Source organism: Labeo rohita, chromosome 23, assembly GCF_022985175.1.
Source record: "Labeo rohita strain BAU-BD-2019 chromosome 23, IGBB_LRoh.1.0, whole genome shotgun sequence".
Lineage (NCBI taxonomy): Eukaryota > Metazoa > Chordata > Actinopteri > Cypriniformes > Cyprinidae > Labeo > Labeo rohita.
In genome coordinates, this window is record NC_066891.1 from 16,607,209 (window position 1) to 16,631,161 (window position 23,953).

Sequence of the window (23,953 nt, forward strand, 5' to 3'; positions counted from 1 at the left end):
ATATATATATATATATATATATATATATATATATATTATATATAAATAATATATATATATATATATATATATATATATATATATATTATATATAAATATATATATAATATTGTCAGTGACTGAAAACATTCTGTAATTGGCAAAAAAAATCCTGTATTACTTATATGTAAAGGCAAATAATCTGTTTATAATAACATAATAAGGAATTAAAAACGTATACATAGTGATATTTAATTAAAGCGACTGTGGGTTTTCGTTTTTGTTTTGTGTTTAACGCAACGTCAAACAAGAGATCAACTCAGCTGAGCTGCCGAAAGCGGAGCATTGTGGGTATTGCGTCCCTGTGCACGTTTTTATCCAGCATGGCAGGGAAAAACAAGAGGTATGTCCCATTATTAGCTATTTAAGTTGGTATATGTAATCATATATTTTTGCTGGAGTTAGAGTATAGTGACTCTAACTGTATACGGAAGTGTCAGAGCTCAATTCACTTCATAAGACTATATATGAATATATATTTGACGATAGCTAGCTAGTTTTAGCTACTGATGAGCTAATATTCAGCTGTCTCTAGAGAAATCAGCATGTATTATTCAAGATTTATGGGTAGAACATAGTCGTGTTGATACTAAATAAATAATAATTGAGTCTGAAGTGATTTTTGCATTTTCCCGCTATAATCAGCTTTAAAATGAGTTTGGAAATGGTCATTTTCTAGTGTACTGAAATTACATGTGATAGCTAAACTATTGGTTGAATATTAGTCTAATATTGAGAAAAGAAACGTTTGCTGTTATAACTTAAATATTTTAAAACTGTAAATGTAATTTAATGTGATTTAAATGTAATTTTTAAATCACATTCTTGATATTTTCACTAGGAAAGTTATCTAAATATGCGTCCTTGTTGACACAATTGAGTCATTTTTGCTAATAAAAAAGCTCTACACATTAGGAAATAAAAAGTATTTTTGAGAAATATTAGTCATGCTGAAGATTTTAAACATGTCGGTCTCCTAGAACAGGGGTTTCAGTCTTTTAGATGCCATGGATGGACCCCCAAATACGATCATTCTCGTGCTAGGGACCCTATTCTAAAATTTAAAAGGCGGCTATGTGTTTTCGTGTATGAAGGCTGCATTAATGATTAGAAAAATATGTATTTGGAAAATATTTAGTTTTAGATCAGATTTTATGTATAATTTTTTTTTTTTTTTTTGTGATGTTATTTAAATAATTTTATTTAAATCAATTTATTTATATCAAAGGAAAATTTTATTTATTTAGGATTTTTTTTATATAATTACTTTAATCAATTTTGTATTGTATATGTCAATCAATTATTCATTACTATTAATATTTGTTACACGGTATTTTTCTAAACTCCCTTGTGGCCTACAGTTTGAAAACTGCTGATCTAGAATGAGTGGTTTTATTCTACATGAAGGGGGGCATTGGAGAAGCTGTGTAATAGCTAAAATGTATTTGCTTTATATAAAAGGGTGTTTCATAAAGCATTAGTGTACATGTAAACAAAACAAGCGAACTAAACAATATAACAAACAAACACAATGTACATAGTATGGACGCAAGTATGGACAAAATCTCAATGCTTTGGTCTTGTGCCATCTATGTTTGTGCAGGAAGTTGGAGGAACTCAGCGTGGATGAGTTTATGTTATCTGGGTTTGATTCTGGTGAGGAAGATGATTGTGAGGATGAGGAATCAACACAACAGAAAGGGAAGGTGAAGAAACCTGCACCTCAGAAGACGTAAGTGTGGCTTTTGATTTTTAATAGTAATTCTAGTGTCCCATTTTTATTCCCATTCTTTGCTACAAATGTTGGCAGTATTTTTAGCACTGGAGGAAACTAGTGAGATACCAATTCCTGTATTTCCGGTGATCTAACTCTGATCAACTGTGTCGCAGGTCTGTCAAAAAGCATAGCAAGGCATCTGAGCACAAGGACCAGCTGTCAGCCCTCAAGAGCAAAGACCCAGAATTCTATGAGTTTTTACAACAAAATGACCAGAAGCTTCTGAATTTTGATGACTCTGATAGTGATGAAGATGAGGAGGAGGATGAAGAGGAGCGTATGTACCACAAACTCCCTTCTCAACTGGAGGTCAGTCATTTAGTTCGTCCTATGTGAGTGTATGTGTTTCTCTTAGAATGTTGAAAAATCACAGTATTTATGTGACACTAGGAAGCCAATGATGATGATGACAAGGAGGAATCGGAAAAAAAGGATGGGAAAAATCCTAAAGAAGGTACCAAAGTCACAGAAGCAATGATTGAGAACTGGAGAACTGGACTCAGGGTAACTTAATCTCATCTTTTATTTAGTATGTTTTTCGTTACAAACTTCCAGATGATCAGTGTGAGCTCTTATCCATTGTCAAAAGTGGATTCTTAACTGTAGTGGATGACCAATGTGTTTTTTCCCGTTTCTTTGAAGCTGTGATGTGGACTTTTTTTTTTAACGTGAATTTAATTACACTGAAAAACCCTCAAATGTAAATTTTTCCATTGACATGGCTAGCTGTAGGTTTTGAAACTGACACAAGGGGGAGATATTGTCATTTCTGGTAAAGAACCACCAATCAGTGAAATGAACTTTGTGGCAAAAGAGTAAGGATCCCATCACTACTGGTTAAGTTTGGGGTCAGTAATTTGTTTTGAAGAAGTTGTTACCTTTATTTAGCAAGGATGCATTAAATTGATATTAAGAAGAATCCTAAAAAAAAAAAATATAATCACAAAGTACAGCTGTTTGTTTGGGATCAGAAAAAAAATCATGTTATTTAAAGAAATTATGCTTATCAAAGTTGCATTTATTTGATCAAGAATACAGAAAAAACTGTAAAAAGTTTTCTATTTTCATATACTAAAATATAATTTATTTCACAGTCTCCAGTGTCACATGACCCTTCAGAAATCATTCTGATATGTGACCCTGGACCACAAAACCAGTCTTAAGTAGCACAGGTATATTTGTAGCAATAGCCAAAAATACATTGTGTGGGTCAAAATGATCGATTTTTTTTTTTATGCCAAAAATCATTAGGATATTAAGTAAAGATCATGTTCCATGAAGATATTTTGTAAATTTCCTGCCGTAAATATATCAAAACGTAATTTTTGATTAGTAATATGCATTGCTAAGAACTTAATTTGGACAACTTCAAAGATGATTTTCTCAATATTTAGATTTTTTTTACACCCTTCCAGATTTTCAAATTGTTCTTGCTGAATAAAACTATTAATTTCTTTCGAAGAAAGAAAGAAAGAAAGAAAGAAAATTACTGACCCCAAATTTTTGTAGTGTATATTTGTACAGAAAATTTCTATTTTAAATACATGCTGTTCTTTGTAATGTTTTATTCATCAAAGAATCCTGAAAAAAATATCACAGGTTCCAAAAAAATATTAAGCAACAAAAGTAGTTTCCAACACTGATAATAAATCAACATGTTAGAATGATTTCTGAAGGATCATTTGACACTAAAGACTGGAGTAATGATGCTGAAAATTCAGCTTTGCATCAATGAATAAATTCTATTTTAAAGTATATTACAATAGAAAACCACTATTTTAAATTGCAATAATATTTTGCAATATTACTGTTTTTTCTGTATAAACCCAGCTTTGATTAGCAGAAAAGTTTTTAAAAAATATATATATATATAAAGAATCTTACTGATCCCAAACTTTTTGTTTGTTTATTATTCTTTACGTTATTACAGTACTATTTCAGTACAATAGATTTTGGTGTTTGCGTGCAAGTGTGTATGTATATTTTTTTTTTTTCTTCAAATCAAAGTTTGTAATGTTGTGATTCATCTGGGAGCTGGTTGGTTTGATTTATGCTTTAGTACTCTTTATTGAATCTTTTTTAATGTTTTTCTTTCCAGAAAGAGCCAACGACAAAATTGATTAGGGACATCACACAAGCCTTCAAGGCCGCCGTGGCTACAACAAAGGGCGAGTCTGAGGAGAAGTGTCGATATACTATCTCAGACAGCGCGGGTAACTAACCGGCTTATTTAGGGCACTTGCTTACAGAGCTGAATATGTGTAATGTGCTCTCTGACAGCCTCTATCTGTTTCCCATTACAGTATTCAATTCCCTCATCCTGTTCTGTATAAAGGACATGCATGCAGCTCTGAACAGAATGCTGAAGCTGAAAGATCCAGAGAAAGGCCAGAAAAAGTAACAGCTCTGTTCCTCCTGCTGTACAGAAAGATGTTTGAATCAGTCGGATTTTTTTCCTGTAACATTGTGCTGATCTGTACTTTCAGATTAATACTTCCATCCTCAAGTCCCAGGTGGCAGAACAATCAGGTTGATATTAGGATGTATGTTGCTGGTGTTGTTCAGGTAGATTTTTTTCCCCCCCACAACTTTGTCATTTACTTTTTAGTTGGTTCTATAATCCCAGTGCTAACATGTGATGCTTTTTTCTTTTTTATCCTCAGCTCCTCTCTAGTTTAACCCAGGCCACAGTCATAGCTGCAGTTCTCCGTCACGCCAACCAGATGGTGCCGTACTACCTGTGTCAGCCAAAACAGTGCAGGCACTTACTCAAAGTAAGCACTGCAAATCGATGGCACTGACTTAGACAGAAATGGTGCTCAGTGAACTGAGATGGATGTTTTTAATCAAACAACAAAAAAGTCAGCATCTGTGGTGTTTTTTGTTTGTGACACTAGAGTCTGATCAAACACTGGAGCACAGGAGAGGAGACTGTGAGGGTGCTTGCATTCCTGGCTCTCAACAAAATCTGCCGACACAAACAGGAAAGCTACCTAAACTCTGTTCTTAAGGTAAGATAGGTTTTACAGCATATTATCAGTTTATTTCCCATGTGATGAGATTTTCTTTTGTACTTAATGTTCCTGACTGCAATGTGCATTACAGCGGTATTGTCATATATTTGTTGTTTTCTCAAAATAACATAAGCAGTTAGAGAATATGAGTTGACAAAAAATAATTGCTTACATAGTTTAAATTAAGTTAAATATTGACTGATGGCCTAATTTAACTGTCACCGTCCCCTCTGTGGGATGCCTAAGTTTACTTCACCATATTACAATAAATCCTAATCTAATCGTGTCAAACTACATAACATTGGGAAGGTCTAAAACTCCTAAATAGATATTTTACCACTCTTTTGTGTTACAAATTATGTAGGAAAAGTAATAGGTTAATTTATGACATGAGTGCACCTCAAAAATCTACGTCATAATAGGAGTTCTGACCTTTGTCACAAAAAGACTTTCACGCAATAGACATCTTAAGAAATTATGTATCACCTGAAATCTCAAAATTCATCCTTTGAAAACCATTTTAAAATTAGACATTGCATTACCATGGAAATTGTACATCAAAATCATATTACAAAATATTTTCGTTCATGAATTATAAAAATTTAACTTTGGATAGTGCATTTTCATGTCTATGTTCAAGATGGGGAGTGACAGTTAATGGGTAAAGGGTTAAATGAATGTTTTTAAAGCCTTCTATGGTCACTAAGGCTGCATTTATTTGATCAAAGATACAGTAAACACAGTAAAATTTTAAAGTGTTGTTCCAACTTAAATAACTGTTTTAAAATAACTATGTTTTAATGTATGAATTTTCAGCAGACATTACTCCAGTGTTCAGTGTCACATGAAATCTTTCTAATATGCTGATTTTGCGCTCAAGAAACATTTTTCTTTATTGTCAATGTTGAAAATAGCTTTTTAATATTTAGTGAAATCAGTAATACCTTTTCAGGCTTCTTTGATTAATAGAAAGTTTAAACAATTTATTTGAAATAGAAATCCTTTGTGTAATTATTAATGTCTTTACTGTTACTATTTCCTGTATTCCAGCACGGAATTAAAAAAAAGGATTATTGCGACTTTCTATCTCACAGTTCTTACTTTTTTCACAGAATTGCGTAATATAAACTCACAGTTGCAAGAAATAGTCAGAATTTCATAATTCTGGCATTTTTTCTTGCAAATGTAAGTTTGTATCTTTCAATTCAGATTTTTTTCTCGCAATTGCAAGTTTGCAAGACTTTTTTTTTTTTTAGCGAAACTGACTTTTTTTCTCAGAATTGTGAGATATAAACTTGAGTTGTAAAGTTCAATTTTGGGGAGGAAAAAAGTTGTGAGTTATAAAGTCAGAATTGCTTGAATAAAAATGCAGTTACGAGTTATAAAGTCAGAGTTGTGTGATACAAACTCACAATTGCAAGAAATAAAGTCAGAATTAAAATAAAAATTCAGACTTTTTTCTTGTGAATACGAATTTGTATCTTACAATTCTGACTTTTTTCTTGCAATTGCGAGTTTCTTACAAATTCTGACTTTTGTCACGCAGTTCTGACTTTTTTTTCAGAATTGCGTGAATAAACGCTGTTGCGAGCTATAAAGTCAGAATTGCAAAAAAAAAATTTGGACTTTTTTCTTGTGAAAATGAATTGGAATTTTGTAATTCTTACTTTTTCTCTCAGTTGTGAGTTTGTCTTGCAATTTTGTGTTTATTCACGCAATTCTGATTTTATATTACTTTTTTTTTTTTTTTTTTTAGAATTGTGAGATATAAACTCGCAGTTCTGACAAATAAACTCACATTTCTGACTTTATTTATCACAAATTTGACTTTTTTCTCCCAATAAACTCACAATTGTTAGTTATAAAGTCCAATTTTGAGGGGGAAAAAGACTATGTTCTCAGAATTGTGAGTTTATATCTCACAATTCTGACTTAATAACTTGCAACTGCAAGATATAAACTCACAATTGTGAGAAAAAAGTCAGAATTGTGTGATATAAACTCACAATTGCAAGAAATGACTTCTCACAAATACAAGTTTCTATTTTGCAATGCTTACTTTTTTCTCGCAATTGTGAGTTTGTCTTGCAATTCTCACTTTTAGTTTTCACGCAATTCTGACGTTTTTCTGCAAGAAAAAATGTCAGAATTTTGAGGTAAATGTCACAATTAGCTTTTTTATTTTTTATTCAGCACGCCGGAAACGTGCTTCCATACTAAAGTGTCCTTGCTGAATAAAATCATTTTTACAAAATAAAATTTAATTGTAATGATGAAATACCAATAAAGATATTCATTATACACAGTTCATTACTAACATTGAGTTTTCTGTTTGCAGCAAATGTACATCGCCTATGTAAAGAACTGCAAGTTCACATCACCCAACACTCTTCCCATGATTAATTTCATGCAGCGGACTCTCGCTGAGATGTACTCACTGGACACACAGGTGTCTTACCAGCATACCTTTATTTACATCCGTCAGCTAGCCATCCACCTCAGGAACGCCATGAATTTGAAGAAGAAGGTAGTTAGAAGTCTTGACCTGTATTTTTGACTATTTGAAGAACACGAAAATAAAATTGACTGTATATATATATATTTTTTTTAATCCTGAATTTATTGTGAATAATTTATCTGTGCTTGTTGCTCCAAAGAAAAAATTTCACTTTTAAAATTGCTCAATATATTTTTTTGAAAAGATGTGAGCTTTTGTGTATTTTTCCGTTTTGTGCTTCCTCAGGACACATACCAATCTGTGTATAACTGGCAATATATACACTGTCTGTATCTGTGGTGTCGGGTATTGAGCACCATTTACCCCAGTGAAGTTTTGGAGCCATTGATCTACCCATTGTGTCAAGTCATCACTGGCTGCATCAAGTATGACTGATTGTTTGTTTGTTTGTTTGTTTTTTTATTTTTTTTTTTTTTTTTTTTTTTTTTTTTTTTGCCTTATGCTTTTTTGCTCAGAATCATTATGGAGATATTTACCCACTGAGTATATCACATGAGTCATACTGGCCAGTATGGTGCCTTTTTTTGTCATTTTTGGAGACAAAACTGTCATGTAGGGCTGCATGATCAATCAAAATCAACTTGAAATTGCGATATAGCTTAGTGTGATTATCAAAAGCATGAACTGCATTTTTGAAGCACCACACTGTGTTCTTAAAGTACAATTATTATTTTTCTTAAGTAGTCTAATTTACAGTGAATATTACAATAGAAAATATATTTTTTAGAAAAATTAAATTATGTATTATTATTTTTAAATTTATAGATATATTGTTTTAAATGGATCACAATTTTTTTTTATCAGAGAACTACTCTGTAAATACCATTATGAGTTAGTCTTGATAGTGTTTTTACCGGCAGGTGGCGCCCTTAGCCACATTTAAGTTTACAATTCTCAGAGTAACGATTTGAGCTCATGACTTAAGCTCCGAATACTACATTACTTTTCTGCCTGCAAAAATGAAGATCTAACGAAAGACTGAAGATAAATTCAACTATTAAAAAAATGCTAAAAATCCACATTATTTGAAACTAATGTTTTCAGTTAAACCCCATCAAGTCATTAACGGCTTCATTATGTGTTTATGTGTGTATTTGTAGGCTTGTGCCCACCTCCCGGTATTATCCTCTGCGAATGCATTGTGTCAGAGCAATCATCCTGCTGTCTGCCAACACCAAGACGTTCGTGCCTGCCCTGCCCTTCCTGCTAGAGGTGAGACTGGCATATCATGCCGTCATCAACTGTTCTGATGTCTTGCAGGCTGCCTTGAATAAACAGGCTCCTGTGTGGGTGGACGTGGTTTGGGCATGAGTGCTGTACCCACGGCGTTTGTCATCATGGTTGTCCCACTTTTTTTTTTACAGTTAACTATAAAAAGACTTGTCCATGTACTGACCTTTCATCACATCTGAAGTACAATAAGAATTCTTCATATGAGAAATCTACCAGATAAATGGTCAATTTGTGAGGTCAACTTTAATATGTTGTTGCTTTTAAAGTAGATTCATGAAGAAATGCATGGGTTTAGCATGCTAACAGTGTGCTGTGCCTATGCTGCTGGCTGTAAATGGAAATAAGTTACCCGTCTTCATCCTTTAACTCCATTACCATCAAAGTAGTTCTTTGTAGCAAATCCACCATTTTTCATAAATGAATACATTTTAAAGGGATAGTTCAGCCAAAAATGAAATATTGATTGAAAAAAAAAGAAATTTTTTTTTACTTCAAATACATTTAATCTTAGTATTTTAGTATTTTCAAAATACATAAAATACTTTTTGCCAATCAACCTCTTTATTAGACTGCAGATTTCCTGTATCAACAACTATTCAAAAATACTAAGATACAAAAAATACAAAATACATTTAAATATAAAAAACAAAAAAGTATTTTAAATACATGTATTTGAAATACTGCCCATTCCTGCAGGAGATCAGCTGTCTAATAAGAAGGTTGATTGGCAAAGTACCTTAAGTATTTTGAAAATACAAAAATAATAAGATTAAATGTATTTAAATGCAAAATACATGTGCTTTTTTCAAAAGTATTTAAATACAAAATAGTATTTTGTATTTCAAATACATGTATTTCCCATCCCTAAAAAAAATGTCCTCAAAAATATTGACCAGTGCAACTGTTTTTTACATTGGTAATAAGAATTGTTTCTTAAACAGGAAATTAACATATTAGAATGATTTTTGAAGGATCATGTGACACTGAAGACTGGAGTAATGGCTGATGAAAATGTAGCTTTGCCAACACAAGAATAAATTACATTTTAAAATGTTGTAAAATGGAAAACAGTTCTTTTAAAAAGTGATATTTTAATATTATATTATTGTTTTAATATAATAATATGGTTTTACTGTATTTTTAACCAAATAAATACATTTTTTGTGAGCATAAAATACTTATGGTAACACTTTACAATTAAGTTCATTAGTTAACATCAGTTAATTACATTAGTTAACGTGAACTAAGAATGAACAATACTGCTATAACATTTATTATTAATCTTAATTAATGTTAATTTCAGCATTTACTAATGCATTATGTGTTTGTTAACATTAGTTAATGCACTGTGAACTAACATGAACAAAGAATGAACAACTGTATTTTGTTTACTGACATTAGCAAAGATTAATAAATACTATATATTGTTCATTGTTCGTTAATGTTAGTTAACACATTAACTAATGTTAACAGTGACACATTTAGCTGTTTATGGAAACTCACATTTATCCACTAATTCCTGATGGATAAAACCTCCAACGTATACAACAATGTTAACATCAATCATAATTCGTATGATTTTTGAACACAAGAACTTGTACAACCTGGACGCCCCCAAATATCACATCTGACTGGGGTCTGGTGGAGCCTAATTATACAGATAATTCGTTCAGAAAACCCACCACCTACTCACTACTGGAAAATGAAACCCCAAAAAAGTAAGACAAGACATGCTACCTAAACGGTCGACAAGCTTTGAATTAAAGCCTGAAAGATAAAAGACCCCAGAGATCAGAGTGTGCGGTCTGCATGAATGCGCATCCTAATGTGTGCGAACGCTGCGCGTCTTCGTTTTTGGGAGAAGTAGAGGTCACAAACTGTCAACATTTTCCACAGTGTGAGGCGGGTGACAAAACGTGTGTGTTTGTGTGTGGCTGGCGTGGGCCCCTGCGGTGACAGCTGTTGTGAGAATAGAAGCGTGGAGGCGACAGCAGCCGAGACCAACGGAAGGGAGGGATGGGGACGAGGGGGGGTGGTCACTGCTTGGCTGCGATCTCCCACCAGTCCTGACCATACTGCGATAAAGCCTGGGGGGGAAGAGCGTACGTGTGTGTCCGTATGTGTGTGTATGCGTGTGCGTACGAGGGAGGTCTGTGGTTCTCACTCAGCTCTCAAACGTGTTGCGCAGACCACATCCTCTGTCAGTGTGGCGACTCCCACCGACCCCCTTCTTGCTCCCTGTGTTTATTTGTGATGCAGTCCACTTCCTGTTTTCGCGCTCATGTTGAAAAGTAGGCGTGCGGCGAAGTAGAGTAGGGCATGTCTCTCTCTTTATTTTTCTCTTTTCCCGCTCTTTCTCCTCCTCTCTCTCTTTATCTGTGCTCTATGATTTCAAGCTTCCTGTTGCAGTAGACCCTGAGCGTATCAGGTTGGGACCATGCGCCACCACTTCCTCCTGTGTCCCGCAGGCCGACACCACATCCGTTGTTTGCACAGACCGGCCGTCCATGAGCACACACACACACACACACACACACACACCCCTCGCTGCTTCCAGATGACCTCGTCAAGCACTTTCAACTGTTCTCAAATGCGGAAGCGCAAAGAGGGTTATGGGAGAAGTCTGACTGTTTGCTGGAGTGACAGAATATTTCGGTTATTAGTTGTGGATTATGAGAAAAGTGTTTTTTTATTAATTAAAGATGTCAAGTTCGGCACTTCCAGCTTTAATAAAGTAATATAAAGGATCAGAGAAATCCGATAAATAGAGAAAATGGAGAAATCTAAAATCAAGAAATCTGATTCATTTTAATGAGATTTGTAAGATTTTGTTTTTACAAGAATTCTCTTATGCTCACCAAGGCTGCGTTCATTTGATTTAAAAAATCAGTAAAAGCAGCAATATTGTGACACACTCTTACAATTTAAAATAACAATTTTCTCTTTCAATATATTTAAAATTATTATATATTTAAAAGTGTAATTTATTCTCTGTGATGGCACAGTTGATTTGTCAGCATCATTATTCCAGTCTTCAGTGTCACATGATCCTTCAGAAATCATTCTAATATGCTAGTTTGGTGTTCAAGAAACATTCTTATAATTATCGATGTTGAAAACAGTTCAACAAAGAACAGCATATGTTTGAAATAGACATTTTTGTGACATTATAAATAGTTTTACTGTCACTTTTCATCAGTTTAAATCATCCTTTAAATCACTGAATAAAAGTGTTAAGTTCTTAAAAACATACTATTCATTTCTTTTGAACGGTACTGTAAATCCAAATTAATGAGGAAAGAGACAAATTAAAATGAAAGAAAAGACAACTGCTTAAATGCATCTGATAAAGGACTGGATAAAGATCACCCCTCCTCCTGACCACAAGTGAAATGGTAGTGTAAATTATCAGCAACAAAAAAAAAACCCCACACATGATTCATTTGAGACCTTTCAGGTCTCTTTGTAGCAAAACATTCAAATGTTAATATTAAATGCCATGCTGCTGTTTGTCACTGTTTTTGGTTTGGTTATGTAAATTAGGTTGGGTATACCTAGATGTGTTTAGTGGAAAATCAGTATTTATTGATTTAACTAATATAGTTCCCCTGTTTGGTAACTTGTACCCAATTTGTTTTCGTGCCATATAAATGCTGCTCATCTGATTTTATTAAAAATAATAAAAAAAAAAAAAACAGTTTGTGACTGAAATAGATTCAGTTATGGCTGTATTGATAGAATCTAGGGCTGCCCTCTACTGAAGATTTTTCTGGTCAACTTGTAGGCGTTAGTTGTAAACATTAGTCAACTATTAGTCGCATATTTATTGATAAACCATTTAAATCATAATAATGAGCCTTTAATTGCCTACATAGCCTAATAAATGCTCAAGCGCACCAAGAAAAACCGCAGCGCAGATATAATAATTATGAATCTGTCAGGGAAAAACTGCATTAATGTTTTAATAATTTATTGAAAAACTAGCGCTTTCTTTGTTTTCGCTTAAGAAATTAAGTCGCAGACATTGACTCGTCATCTCTGCAGTAGTGATGGGCCTGTATGCATGTTTAATACGGATTACATAATCTGAGAATATTTTTATTATATTAATATACTTGTTGCATTAATATTTTTCTATTTAAAATGGTTCATTTAAACATAGACATTTTACTCTCTATACATATTTTTCATGTCTGTAAAGCATGTATACACAAAGTTTTATGGTTTCGCTGTCAAGTTGACAGAGACCGAGACGGCAGAAAGCGCATCCTGTTTGCTTTAATCATTTTACAAAAGCACAACATTTTCTTGTTATTCTGAGTGCACACAAATAAAAGTACTTTTATCTGTATGACCAAAAATGACGAGTATTTTAAGAGCAAATTACCGCACCGGCACCTCCATCTGTCATGCAGTGAGCATGCTACTATTCAGCTTCCACACTCCACAAAGACACTTGCATAGCCCACATTTTTCTAGGTTAACATTAGATTGAGCGGCCTTGTAAAGTTGTTGCTACATGCATACAGAATTTCAGATGATAAGACATATGTAAGGTCGGTGAATGATAAGTGAGCTTTCGGATGTCCTGCCCGATGTACTTTATTACCACATAGACCAGCCGTTAATGATCTGTCCGTCACGGACTGTGTGACTTTCCAATTACTGTGGATTTTTTTTTTTCTGCGACTAAACGACTACTAAAATTTTGGTCGACCAAGCTTCTTTTCATTGACTAACGTTTAGTAGACTATTAGGGGGCAGCCCTAACAGAATCATATATATACTACATTTTCTTTTCAAGATAATTCAGGTCCTTTTACCTATTGTTCTATGCATTCATTCATATAATTTCCTCCTGTAGATCAGTTAAAGAGATAGTTCGCCCAAAATTGAAAATGACCACATGATTTACTAGGTATATATGACTTTCTTCTTTTAGACAAATACAGTCAGAGTTATATTTAAAAATGTCCTGGCTCTTCCAAGCTTTGTAATGGCAGCGAATGGGTGTTGAGATTTTGAAGTCCAATAAAGTCCATCCATCCATCATAAAAAGTGCTCCACATGGCCCTGGGTATTAATAAAGGCCTTCTGAAGTGAATCGATGTGTTTATGTAAGAAAAATATCCATATTTAAAACTGTAGATACAATAATCTCGTGGAGTGGCATTCTAGCAGTTGATGTAGGATGTAGACGTATGTGAGAATATGGAAGTCTTGCGAGAACCAAGTTTGGTTTAAAGCTTATATCAAAGTCCTCCAACATTTTTCTTTACAAATTCTTGTTTTTTATGTCTAATTCGTGACCGTTGTGTTGTTTTACTATCACCGTGGTGTTTCCGTGTTCATCACTTCCGCATTCATCACAGCGTTCACCTACATCATCCATTTTTTTTTGACCCCTGGAGTACTTTTTATGATGGATGAGTGCACTTTATTGGGAAAAAAAAAATTAACAGTCATTCACTACCATTATTAAGCTTGGAAAAGCCAAGATATATAGATATTTTTTTTAACATAACTCCGATTGTATTTGTCTGAAAGAAGAAAGTCATATAGACGTAGGATGGCTTGAGGGTGAGTAAATCATGGGGTAATTTTCATTTTTGGATGAACTATCCCTTTGATAAAGAAGTAGGTCATCTGTATAATATCAGGTTATATTTAGCCTCATATACTTATCAAAAGTTGCAAAAGGGTTTAACTACTTCAGTAACTCACTTGTTGCATGGGAAGCTACAGTTTCAGAGAGGCTTTCCAAATACTTGTCTGTACACCTGAGTTAGATTGTTTACCTTAAGTTACTATAAGCCCTTGAGTCATTCTCTGGTTTTTGTTTGTGTGAATAATCAGTGGGCTACTGCTGTAGTCTTGTTTTATTTGTGTGTTTCTGTGCACGTATGTCTGTGATGCTGTTCTCTGATGTATCTGTTTGTTCACTCTGCTCCTCAGATCCTCCAGCAGGAAGACTTCAATAAGAAACCAGGCCGCATGAGTATAAAGCCCATCAATTTTGCAGTGATCCTCAAACTCAGCAAGACCAATCTCCAAGAGAAGGCTTATAAGGTGACACATCCAGTACTTCTTTGAGTTTCAGACCTTCATAAATTCTTCATGTTCTTTCAGTTTATGACTACGTATGTATACTGAACCTGTCAGAATTAATGTTTTACCACATGTGGTTAATTGAAATCTCTTTAATGTGTTTAATACTTTAAAGGGATACCTTTTCTAAAGTATGTGGACTGTGTTCCTTCAGTCTTCTGAAGTTGTAAGATAGCTTCATGTGAGAAACAGACTAAAAATGTAGAGATTTTCTCTCAAAATCTTTACTTTTATACTTTATTTAAAAGGTGAAATGTAAAAGTAAAAGTATAATTTCTTTTAAAAAGACCCCAGGTTTTTGAACGGTAGTGCAAATCCAAAAATAATGAGCTGAGTTGTATTAAAATCAAACAAACACAAAAAAAACAATCACTTAAAGGCGTCAGATAAAGGACTGGATAAAGATCGCCCCTCCTCCTGGGCCAGGAGCCTGTCATGTCTTCATGCTGACTGGCTGTAACTGGATTGAGGTTAGGAGATGAAAGCCCGAACACGCTGCTACACAGGCTAAAGCGCCGCGCGCCGTGTCGCTGCCAAGAGGATTGCCACACAAGCTGCAGGGATTATCCTGCTCTCCTGGTTGGCACGGGGAAGCTTTCCAGTATGTTCACCCAGGCCAAGACACCGCAGCCACAGGCCCCCCGAGACGCCGCTCCACCCTTGCTGTCTGGGATCTCTGTCTGACTTACTAAATCTTAAATATTTCCTGACTAGTAAGGGCAGTTACGAGCAGGGTTTTCCCGTTTCCATTGTGGAGGAATGTGTTTGCGAAGGCTGCGGCTGTGAATTTTAGGTAGGGCAGAGGATTTAGGTCCGATCCCTGCACTAAACCGGGTTAGGATTAGTGTGAATGCTTGTGTGCCAGGTGTTGAGTAGAGATGTGAATACTCTGTGGGGGGGGCAGGGCAGCCATTTCTGTGTAGGGAAAACTGATTAACTGCTGTTTTTTCCATGTTTGTTACCTCAGGAACAGGTGTCATTTGTAATAGACATTAGCGCTACTGAGACTGGGCTTTTTTTTTTCTTCTTTTTTTCTTTTTGTGTTAGATTGACACAAAAGTTTGAGCGGTAAACAAACTCTGCCAAATTCGTGCCTCCCATTTGTAAACGCCACCAGCATGTCCCCAACTTGCCACACGTTTTTAAGTTATCCATTAAAATCGATTTACATTTAAACTGCTGTTTAAAGGTTTGGGGTTGTTAGGATTTTCTTTTCTTTTCTTAAGAAAAACTAATGCTTTTATTTAAAAAAAAAAAAATCATTAAATTAATCAAAAAACTGTGAAGACGTTCAATAAACAATCTTATAAACAAAATATTTCTATTTCAGATAAAAGTTTTGAAAACAAACTTTTTAAACTTTGGTAATAAAATATTTCTTAAGCAGCAAATCAGCATATTAGAATGATTTATGAAGGATCATGTGACACCGAAGACTGGAGTAATGATGCTGAAAATCTAGCTTTGCATCACAGGAATAAATTACACTTTAAAATATATCGAAATAGAAAACTGTGATTTTAAATTGTAATAATATTTCACAATATTACAATTTTTTACTGTATTTTTAAACACATAACTGCAGCCTTGGCATAAGAGACTTCTTTTAAAAACATAACATTGAAAATGCAACTGGCTGTTGCCCTGTGTAACAAAAGTTTGTTTTTAACTAAACTAAAACCCAACGTTCCTAAAAATTCAGTGCTTACAGTATCGAACTCTGAACAAAGATGTTGGTTTAAAAAAATATACTACCAGTCAAAAGTTTTTGAACAGTAAGATTTTTAATGTTTTTTTTTTTAAAGTCTCTTCTGCTCACCAAGCCTGCAAAACAGTAAAATGTTTAAATATTTTTACTATTTAAAATAACAGTTTTCTTTTTGAATATATGTTAAAATGTAATTTATTCCTGTGATTTCAAAGCTGAATTTTTAGCATCATTACTCCAGTCACATGATTCTTCAGAAATCTTTCTAATATTCTGATTTGCTGAAAAGCTTTTTATTTCAGATAAATGCTGATATTTGGATCTTTCTATACATCAAAGAATCCTGAAAAAATGTACTCAACTGTTTTAAATATAGGTAATAATAACAATTATTTTTTGAACAGCAAATCAGCATATTAGAATGATTTCTGATGGATCACATGACACTGAAGACTGGAGTGATGGTGCTGAAAATTTTACTTTGATCACAGGAATAAATTATATTTTAAAATATATCCAAATAGAAAGCAGTTATTTTAAATAGTAAAAATGTTTCAAAGTTTTACTGTTTTTGCTGTACTTTGAATGAAATAAAGCGAGTAGAAGAGACTTCTTTAAAAAAAAAAAAAAACCATTAAAAATCTTACCGATCAAAAACTTTGGTAGTGTAAATCCAAATCAAGCAATTAAAAATGAGCATAAATGGATGCATTTGAAGGCCTAAAACTAATTTTAATGCAAGGATGTGAATGCAGACAATCCTAGCTTTCCAAGTCCAATATTTAGTGTTGAAATGTCAATTCGTGATGTGGGTAAGCGTTGCATTGTAAGCAAGGGACGCTACAGAGGTAAGAGCTTTGTTCGTCTTCAAAACACAACTAAGATTTTTTTTTTTTTTGGTATAAAATCCAAGAGCTTTCTGACCCTAGGCAAAGGTACTACCATGTTCAAGGCCCAGAAAGGTAGTAAGGACATCGTAAAAATAGTCCATGTGACATCAGTGGTTCAACGGTAATTTTATGAATCTACGGGAATACATTTTGTGTGCAAAGAAAACAAAAAATAACACCTTTATTCAACAATTTCTTCTCTTCTGTGTCAGTGTAATATTTTTCTGGGCCAAGAATGCATCCCATGTGTTGACTTGTGAATGTTTGTGTTTTCATTGTTTTAGGATGGTCTAGTGGAGCAGTTGTATGACCTCATTCTGGAGTATTTCCACACACAGGCCTGCTCCATTGGCTTCCCTGAGCTTGCTTTGCCCACCATCATTCAGGTACTGTTCTCAGTCTCACTGGAATAAGCTTTCACTTATTCACTTACCAGCATTTACCACATCGCCAACAGGTCATAATAAGTGAAAGTTATGGAGCGTGCTCGACAGTTGTATTTAATGGCTCCTTTTAGTGCTCACACCTCAACATACACATCCCGACACTTAACCCAGAAACACAGCACACACATACACTGCAGTGTTCACAGTAACAACACACAAACACACTGGCTGTAGGAAAAAAGCCAGCTTCTTTCACCATCACTTCTTTCAGCCCTCTCTCACACAGATACACTCAGGCCACATCCTCTGTTCTGGCCAAAACCAAACTCTCCTCGCTGCTGTTTAAAAATCCGGTTTTGAATATTTATTCTTTTGGCCTAGTCAGGTTTATTTATAATATCCACTCCCATTTCATTCCAACTTTTCATTGGCTGAATTAAAAGAGTTTTTATAGATATATTAATGTTTCTTTTTGAGGATGGTTAAATATTTTTTCCTGCATGTTGCTCTATATTCGCATAATTTTTGCGATGTTTCATTTGTTTGCTCTTTCCCCTGCTGTCTCTCATGCATGCTCTCTCATGTTGGTCTCCTCAGCTGAAAGCGTTCTTGAAGGAATGCAAAGTGGCCAATTACTGCAAGCAGATGCGCCAGCTGCTGGAGAAGATACAGGAGAACTGCAGCTACATCACAGGGCGAAGGCAGAAAGCTACTTTTGGTGTGGCTGATGTCACAGCTGTGGTGAGTACATGAAATTGTGTATCATTTTGTACCTTGAACGGACCAAATTGTTGTTGAAGTAAGTATGTAATCAAAATGGATGCATTACAACCATCTCGTAAACTTTCAGCAACATGCAGGCCTTGTATCAAAAAGCCACACAGATAATATACATTTTCAACAGAAACCTGTAAAATTCGGTTAGTTGCAATTTTTATTATTTGCGGTTTTTTTTTTGTGTCAAAATAACAATGTAAAAGAATAAATATACTGATATTAATATATAAATATTAATATAAATATATTAGTAAATAATATTAATAAATACATTTTGTACAAATTTATATTGTAAATGTATACTTTTTTATATTTAGATATATATATATTTTAATATAAATAAACGTATGTGTGTGTGTATTTACATGTATATGTTTATGTATATATATATATATATATATACATATATACATAAATATTTAATCAAATCAAATTAATTATTTTAAATAAATCTTTTACAAATCTATATAATAAATGTATAGGTCTTTATATTTATATATTTTTTACAAATATAAAAAAAAAATTATATATATATATACAATTATATATATATAGAGAGAGAGAGAGAGAATATTTTATATTTAATAATACCAATAAAATTAATTCATGCTTTCCTTTTTTTTTCTTCCATATTTTTCTGTTTTAATTTAAGGTTTAAGTTGTTGTTGTCATTTTAGCAGCTGTTGTGTTTTTAAATCTGTGTAGTTTTTATTCATTTTTATTTTGGTTTTAGCTATTTTAGTACTTCAAGATTAAATAAATGAGCTTGAGAAATGTTGTAAATAAAAATGTGCATTTTTAAACAATTTTTCTTCCTGTAACAGCGTTTGTGGCCATTTGTAAATTTTATGGGCCTAGCTTCTAGCCTCATCCGCGTCCAGCTATTTTTCGCTGTACAAAGCTTGTTTTTGCTGCTTGATTTTGCAAATTGGTCTGTCTCACCATATTATTTTAATGTGTTGTTCTAATTATAAACACACTGGTTTGTAGTGCAAACAGTTTTACCGTTTACTGCACGTTGTTATTCTTGTCATTATTTCCCTATGGTGGCTAATGAACCAGAAGTCTCATCCGTAAGGCTTACTTCCACGTTAAAGAATAAGGTGGATAAATCAGGAATTAAAAACATACACTGAGGTCTCTGTAGCTCTGAGTACAGCTGATGTGTTAACTGCTTTGGCACTCATTGAGTGAGTTTTAACATTTTTATCCATTTGTTTTGATTAATTCCGTCAAACCAAGGATGTTTTTTTTTTTTTTTTTTCTCCACTCTGAGTTTTTTCCAATTACACAGTGACCATAACAGCACTTCTAGTCAGACACTTGTGAGCTTTGGGACCAGACATGGCAGTCAGATGTTTATTTTAGCTGTAAAAGCAGACTGTTATCCCTGCAGTTCCTCCTCTTTCCACCCACCTCAAACACCACCCTGCCTTCCGTCCCCTCGCAGGTGACTGCTGGTCACCCACAGTTTTGGTCTGTGTTTGCCTGTTGGGAGCACTGCGTGTTTACGTGTGAACACATCTGAGTGTGTGTTGCTGTGGTCAGTTGAAAACAGCGTGTGGCGGTTGGCCTGGAGCCTAGTTGACCACACCACCTGCAGGTCAGGAAGTGCAGTCACAGGTCCTCAGACAGACACACATGGCCGTCATGGCACGGAATGCTATTACGACCGTAGCCTAACGCAGGGTCGGTGGCGGATGTGAGAGCAGATGAAAGTAATGGAGCGGAAAGCTTTCTAATGCCATTTCTCTCAGTGAGAGACTCAGAGGGGGACGAGCAGACGTTAAGTGCTTCGTCTGCGAGCGTCTGGTAACATCAGTCCAGTAGTAGATTGGATTGAAGCAGATTTTGTGCTCGCTAAACAGAATTATTGTAGTTATTGAAAATTTCACTGTTTTTATTTTTAATAAATCTTAATTTTATTTATTTTTATTTATTTTGTTTACTTTTAGTTATATAATCAATAATGTGTATTGTATTTAATAAATTATATGCATTGATTTTATAGTAAATAATTTTCAGAATTGTTAAGTAATAATAATAATAATAATAATAATAGTTTAATAATAATTATAAAAACAATGCTAATTGTTTATTAATAATAATGTTAATAATAAATATTATTATTATAATTATTATTGTTGTTGTTGTTGTTGTTTTTATTGTTATCATCACTCATTTAAAAATTGTAGAATTCCGATTTCTAGACATTGTATACAGCTCCTCCTTTCAGTTTGATTTTTATTTAATAGAATTAAAAAGATATATTAATTAAATTATTTTTTATTATTATTTTTTAAATCATAATTTGAAAATTTCGCTGCTTTTATTATTTTTGTTTTAATTTTAGTTTACTTTTACTTAGTGTTGGTATACAAGTATATATTTTATTTTAAATTTTAGTTTTAGGATTGTTTTATCCGTATTTAGTTGTTATTAGAACAATTTAGTTTTTATTATTTTTGTTTTAATTTTAATTTACTTTTAATTAATGTTGGTGTATAAATGTTTTCAGTTTCAGTATTGTTTTACACATATTTAGTTAATGAGTTTTTATTATTTTTGTTTACATTTTAGTTTACTTTTAATTAGCGTTGCTCTATACTTTATTTTAAATTTTAATTTCAGTATTGTTTTATCCATATTTATCCATATTTCAGTTTTTATTATTTTTGTTTTAATCTTAGTTTACTTTTAATTAGTGTTGATGTATATTTTATTTTCAAATTTAGTTTCAGTGTTGTTTTATTCAAATTTAGTTATAAATCAGATCTGATTTAGTTATATAATTTGAAAATGTCAGTTTTTATTATTTTTGTTTTAATTTTAGTTTTCTTTTAATTAGTATTGGTGTATAATTCTTTTTATTTAAAATTTTAGTTTCAGTATTTTAGTTTGTAAATTTTAGTTTTATCCTTATTTAGTGATATAATTACAAAATTTCAGTTTTTATTATTTTTGTTTTAATTTTAGTTTACTTTTAATTAGTGTTGGTGTCTTTTTTTTTCTTTTTAGTTTCTTTTTTTCTTTTTCTTTTTAGTTTCAGTATTGTGTTATCCATATTTAGTTATAATTTGAAAATGTCACTGTTTTTATTTTTTTGTTTTAATTTTGCTTTACTTTTAGTATTTACTTTGTGTTAGTATATAAAGATTTTTTTTTATTTTAAAGTTTTGTTTAAGTGTTGTTTTATCCATATTTAGTTATAATTAATAATGTATATTGAATTTTATATGAATAATTATTAAAATGTTATTAATGTTTAAGAAATAATATACATTAATTTGATCAGTTATTTTCATTATTTTTTAACATCAACAATAATAATAATAATAGTAATTGTCCAATAATAATAATAATAATAATAATAACTATGATATTAATATTATTATTATCACCTATTTCAAAATTCTAAAATTCAGATTTCTAAACATTGTATACAGAAAGTGAACTGTTTTTTTTAATGCTGATTTTTGTCTTCATAGCCGTTTCAGTTAACAGTAATAACCCTGGTGCTGACTGGGCTGATAATGATTGAGTTGGTGGGAGAAAAAAAAAATGAGGGGACGGCAGGGGTGAAGGTTGTGAGAGAAGGTGAGAAGTTGCTTCCTCTCTGGGGCGAGATCTCGGCTCCATTCATCTCCATCTCCGCTCTCATTTGTCACCCCTGCCGACGCACAGCCCGTTCATCTCTCCTCCCCGCCCCTCGCTGTCTCTGGACCGACTCGTGCTTCTGATAAATATTTAAGGCCGTTTAAGACTGAAATGAAGGAGGGGTGGAAGGGTCTGTGTCTCTCCTCTGTGTAATGTTGAGCCGTAGGGAGAGATGCAGCAGGGCAGAGCATGCAGACAGCATGGCACCATGCCGGGGTGCGTCTGTCGCTGGGCTCTGGCCAGCGGGAAAGATGTCCTTTAGTAACAAGGGTGGCATGGCAAACTTCTCACCCGGCACTGCCGCCAGCACAGCTGCATAAAGCCGCATGGATCAGTCCAACAAACAAATATCTGTCTCTGTGGATGGTACCAGTGCCTCCATCATCTCTAATACTAACCCTAATCCTAACACTACACACAGAGGCTAAATAAATGCATATCTATCTACCTAGTGTTATTGTTTTGTTATTATTATTAATATTTTGAATTGGCTTTTATTTTTATAGATTTTTTTCATTTTTATTTTAATTTTCTTATTTTCTTATTATTTTTTTTATATATACATATTTTTAAATAGTTGTCATTTATTTCCGTTTTAATTAAAGTTTTATTTCAGCTAGCAATTTTAGTACTTCAGGTTAAACTTTAGTTAGTTGCGAAGGTTAGTTTTCTAATTTTCATTTAGTTTCAGTTTTAATTTTATTTCAATAAAAAAAGAAAAAATAGTCTTACTCGGTCTCTTCTTACTCAATCAGCCAAAAGTTTTTGAACAGTAAGATTTTAAATGTTTTTTTTTTTTTTTTTTTTTTTTTTTTTTTTTTTTTAAAAGAAGTCTCTTCTGCTCACCAAGCCTGCAATTATTTGATCCAAAGTACAGCAAAAACAGTAAAATTTTTGCTATTTAACACAACCATTTTCTATCTGAATATATTTTAAAATGTAATTTATTCCTTTGATTTTTTTTTTTTTTTTTTTTTTTTTAATTTCAGTCACATGATAAAAGTATTCATTTCTATAATGGACACTGAACACTAGAATAATTAGACTAAACATTTAGATTTGATCACAAGAATAAATTACATTTTGAAATATATTCAAATAGAAAACAGTTATTTTTAATAGTAAATAAATTTCAAAAAGTTTTTGCTGTACTTTGGATCAGATAAATGCAGACTTGGTGAACGAAAGAGACTTTTTTAAAAAAAATACATGAAAAATGTTACTGTTCAAAAACTTTTGACTGGTAGTATACTTATATTTACATATATTTATTTTACCAGTATGCAAGTTAATAATGAGCAACACACTAAATGGCCAGTTATTTTACTTATTGTTTGCTTATTATTTATTTATAATAATTGTATTGGTTATTCTGCTTGAACAGCAGTACTCAATGTATCGGGAGCATGTTTACCATTGTGTCGTGATTTCTTGCGGTTCTTTTCAGCCTCAGCACCATAGTGCTGAGTGATCGCATCAGGACTTCCTTCCAGAATGTGCGCAGCAGTAGCTGAACAGATGCTTCAAAGGATGAAGCCCCTCAGTTTGCCAGGGAGCTCATCCTCGCTGGTCATGTACACATCTGTTAGCTTTGTTTGGGTCTGTTGCATCAAGGAAGGAGCATATTGCGCCCTTTTCTAGCTTTGATCGTTTTCACTATCCTACAAACCGCTGCAAATTGTTATAAATAAGTTTCGCTAACTGTAGACTGAAGTCGAGATTTATTACGGTCTATTGAATTTAGAGGTCAGCTAATCTCATTTTACCTGATCAATATCATCCACAAAGACCTTTAAGGAAAGGCTGGCAAGGATTCACTCTCTTTCACCCTCCCCTGCCCCTATAT

The 23,953-nt window shown here is 33.2% G+C and overlaps 1 protein-coding gene across 1 annotated transcript in view; it reads left to right on the forward strand.

Annotated features, from left to right (window-relative positions):
* Positions 1-290: 290 nt before the first annotated feature.
* noc2l (NOC2-like nucleolar associated transcriptional repressor) overlaps positions 291-23,953 on the forward strand; it is a 34,374-nt gene continuing 10,711 nt past the window's right edge. The window contains exons 1-15 of the mRNA XM_051096346.1: positions 291-382; positions 1,643-1,771; positions 1,930-2,125; positions 2,207-2,320; positions 3,915-4,029; positions 4,120-4,213; positions 4,303-4,381; positions 4,480-4,590; positions 4,714-4,827; positions 7,169-7,357; positions 7,574-7,713; positions 8,449-8,560; positions 14,537-14,650; positions 17,572-17,673; positions 18,271-18,414. Coding sequence (XP_050952303.1) covers positions 363-382; positions 1,643-1,771; positions 1,930-2,125; positions 2,207-2,320; positions 3,915-4,029; positions 4,120-4,213; positions 4,303-4,381; positions 4,480-4,590; positions 4,714-4,827; positions 7,169-7,357; positions 7,574-7,713; positions 8,449-8,560; positions 14,537-14,650; positions 17,572-17,673; positions 18,271-18,414 — 1,773 coding nt within the window. The 5' untranslated portion in view covers positions 291-362. The remainder of the gene's footprint in view (positions 383-1,642; positions 1,772-1,929; positions 2,126-2,206; positions 2,321-3,914; positions 4,030-4,119; positions 4,214-4,302; positions 4,382-4,479; positions 4,591-4,713; positions 4,828-7,168; positions 7,358-7,573; positions 7,714-8,448; positions 8,561-14,536; positions 14,651-17,571; positions 17,674-18,270; positions 18,415-23,953) is intronic.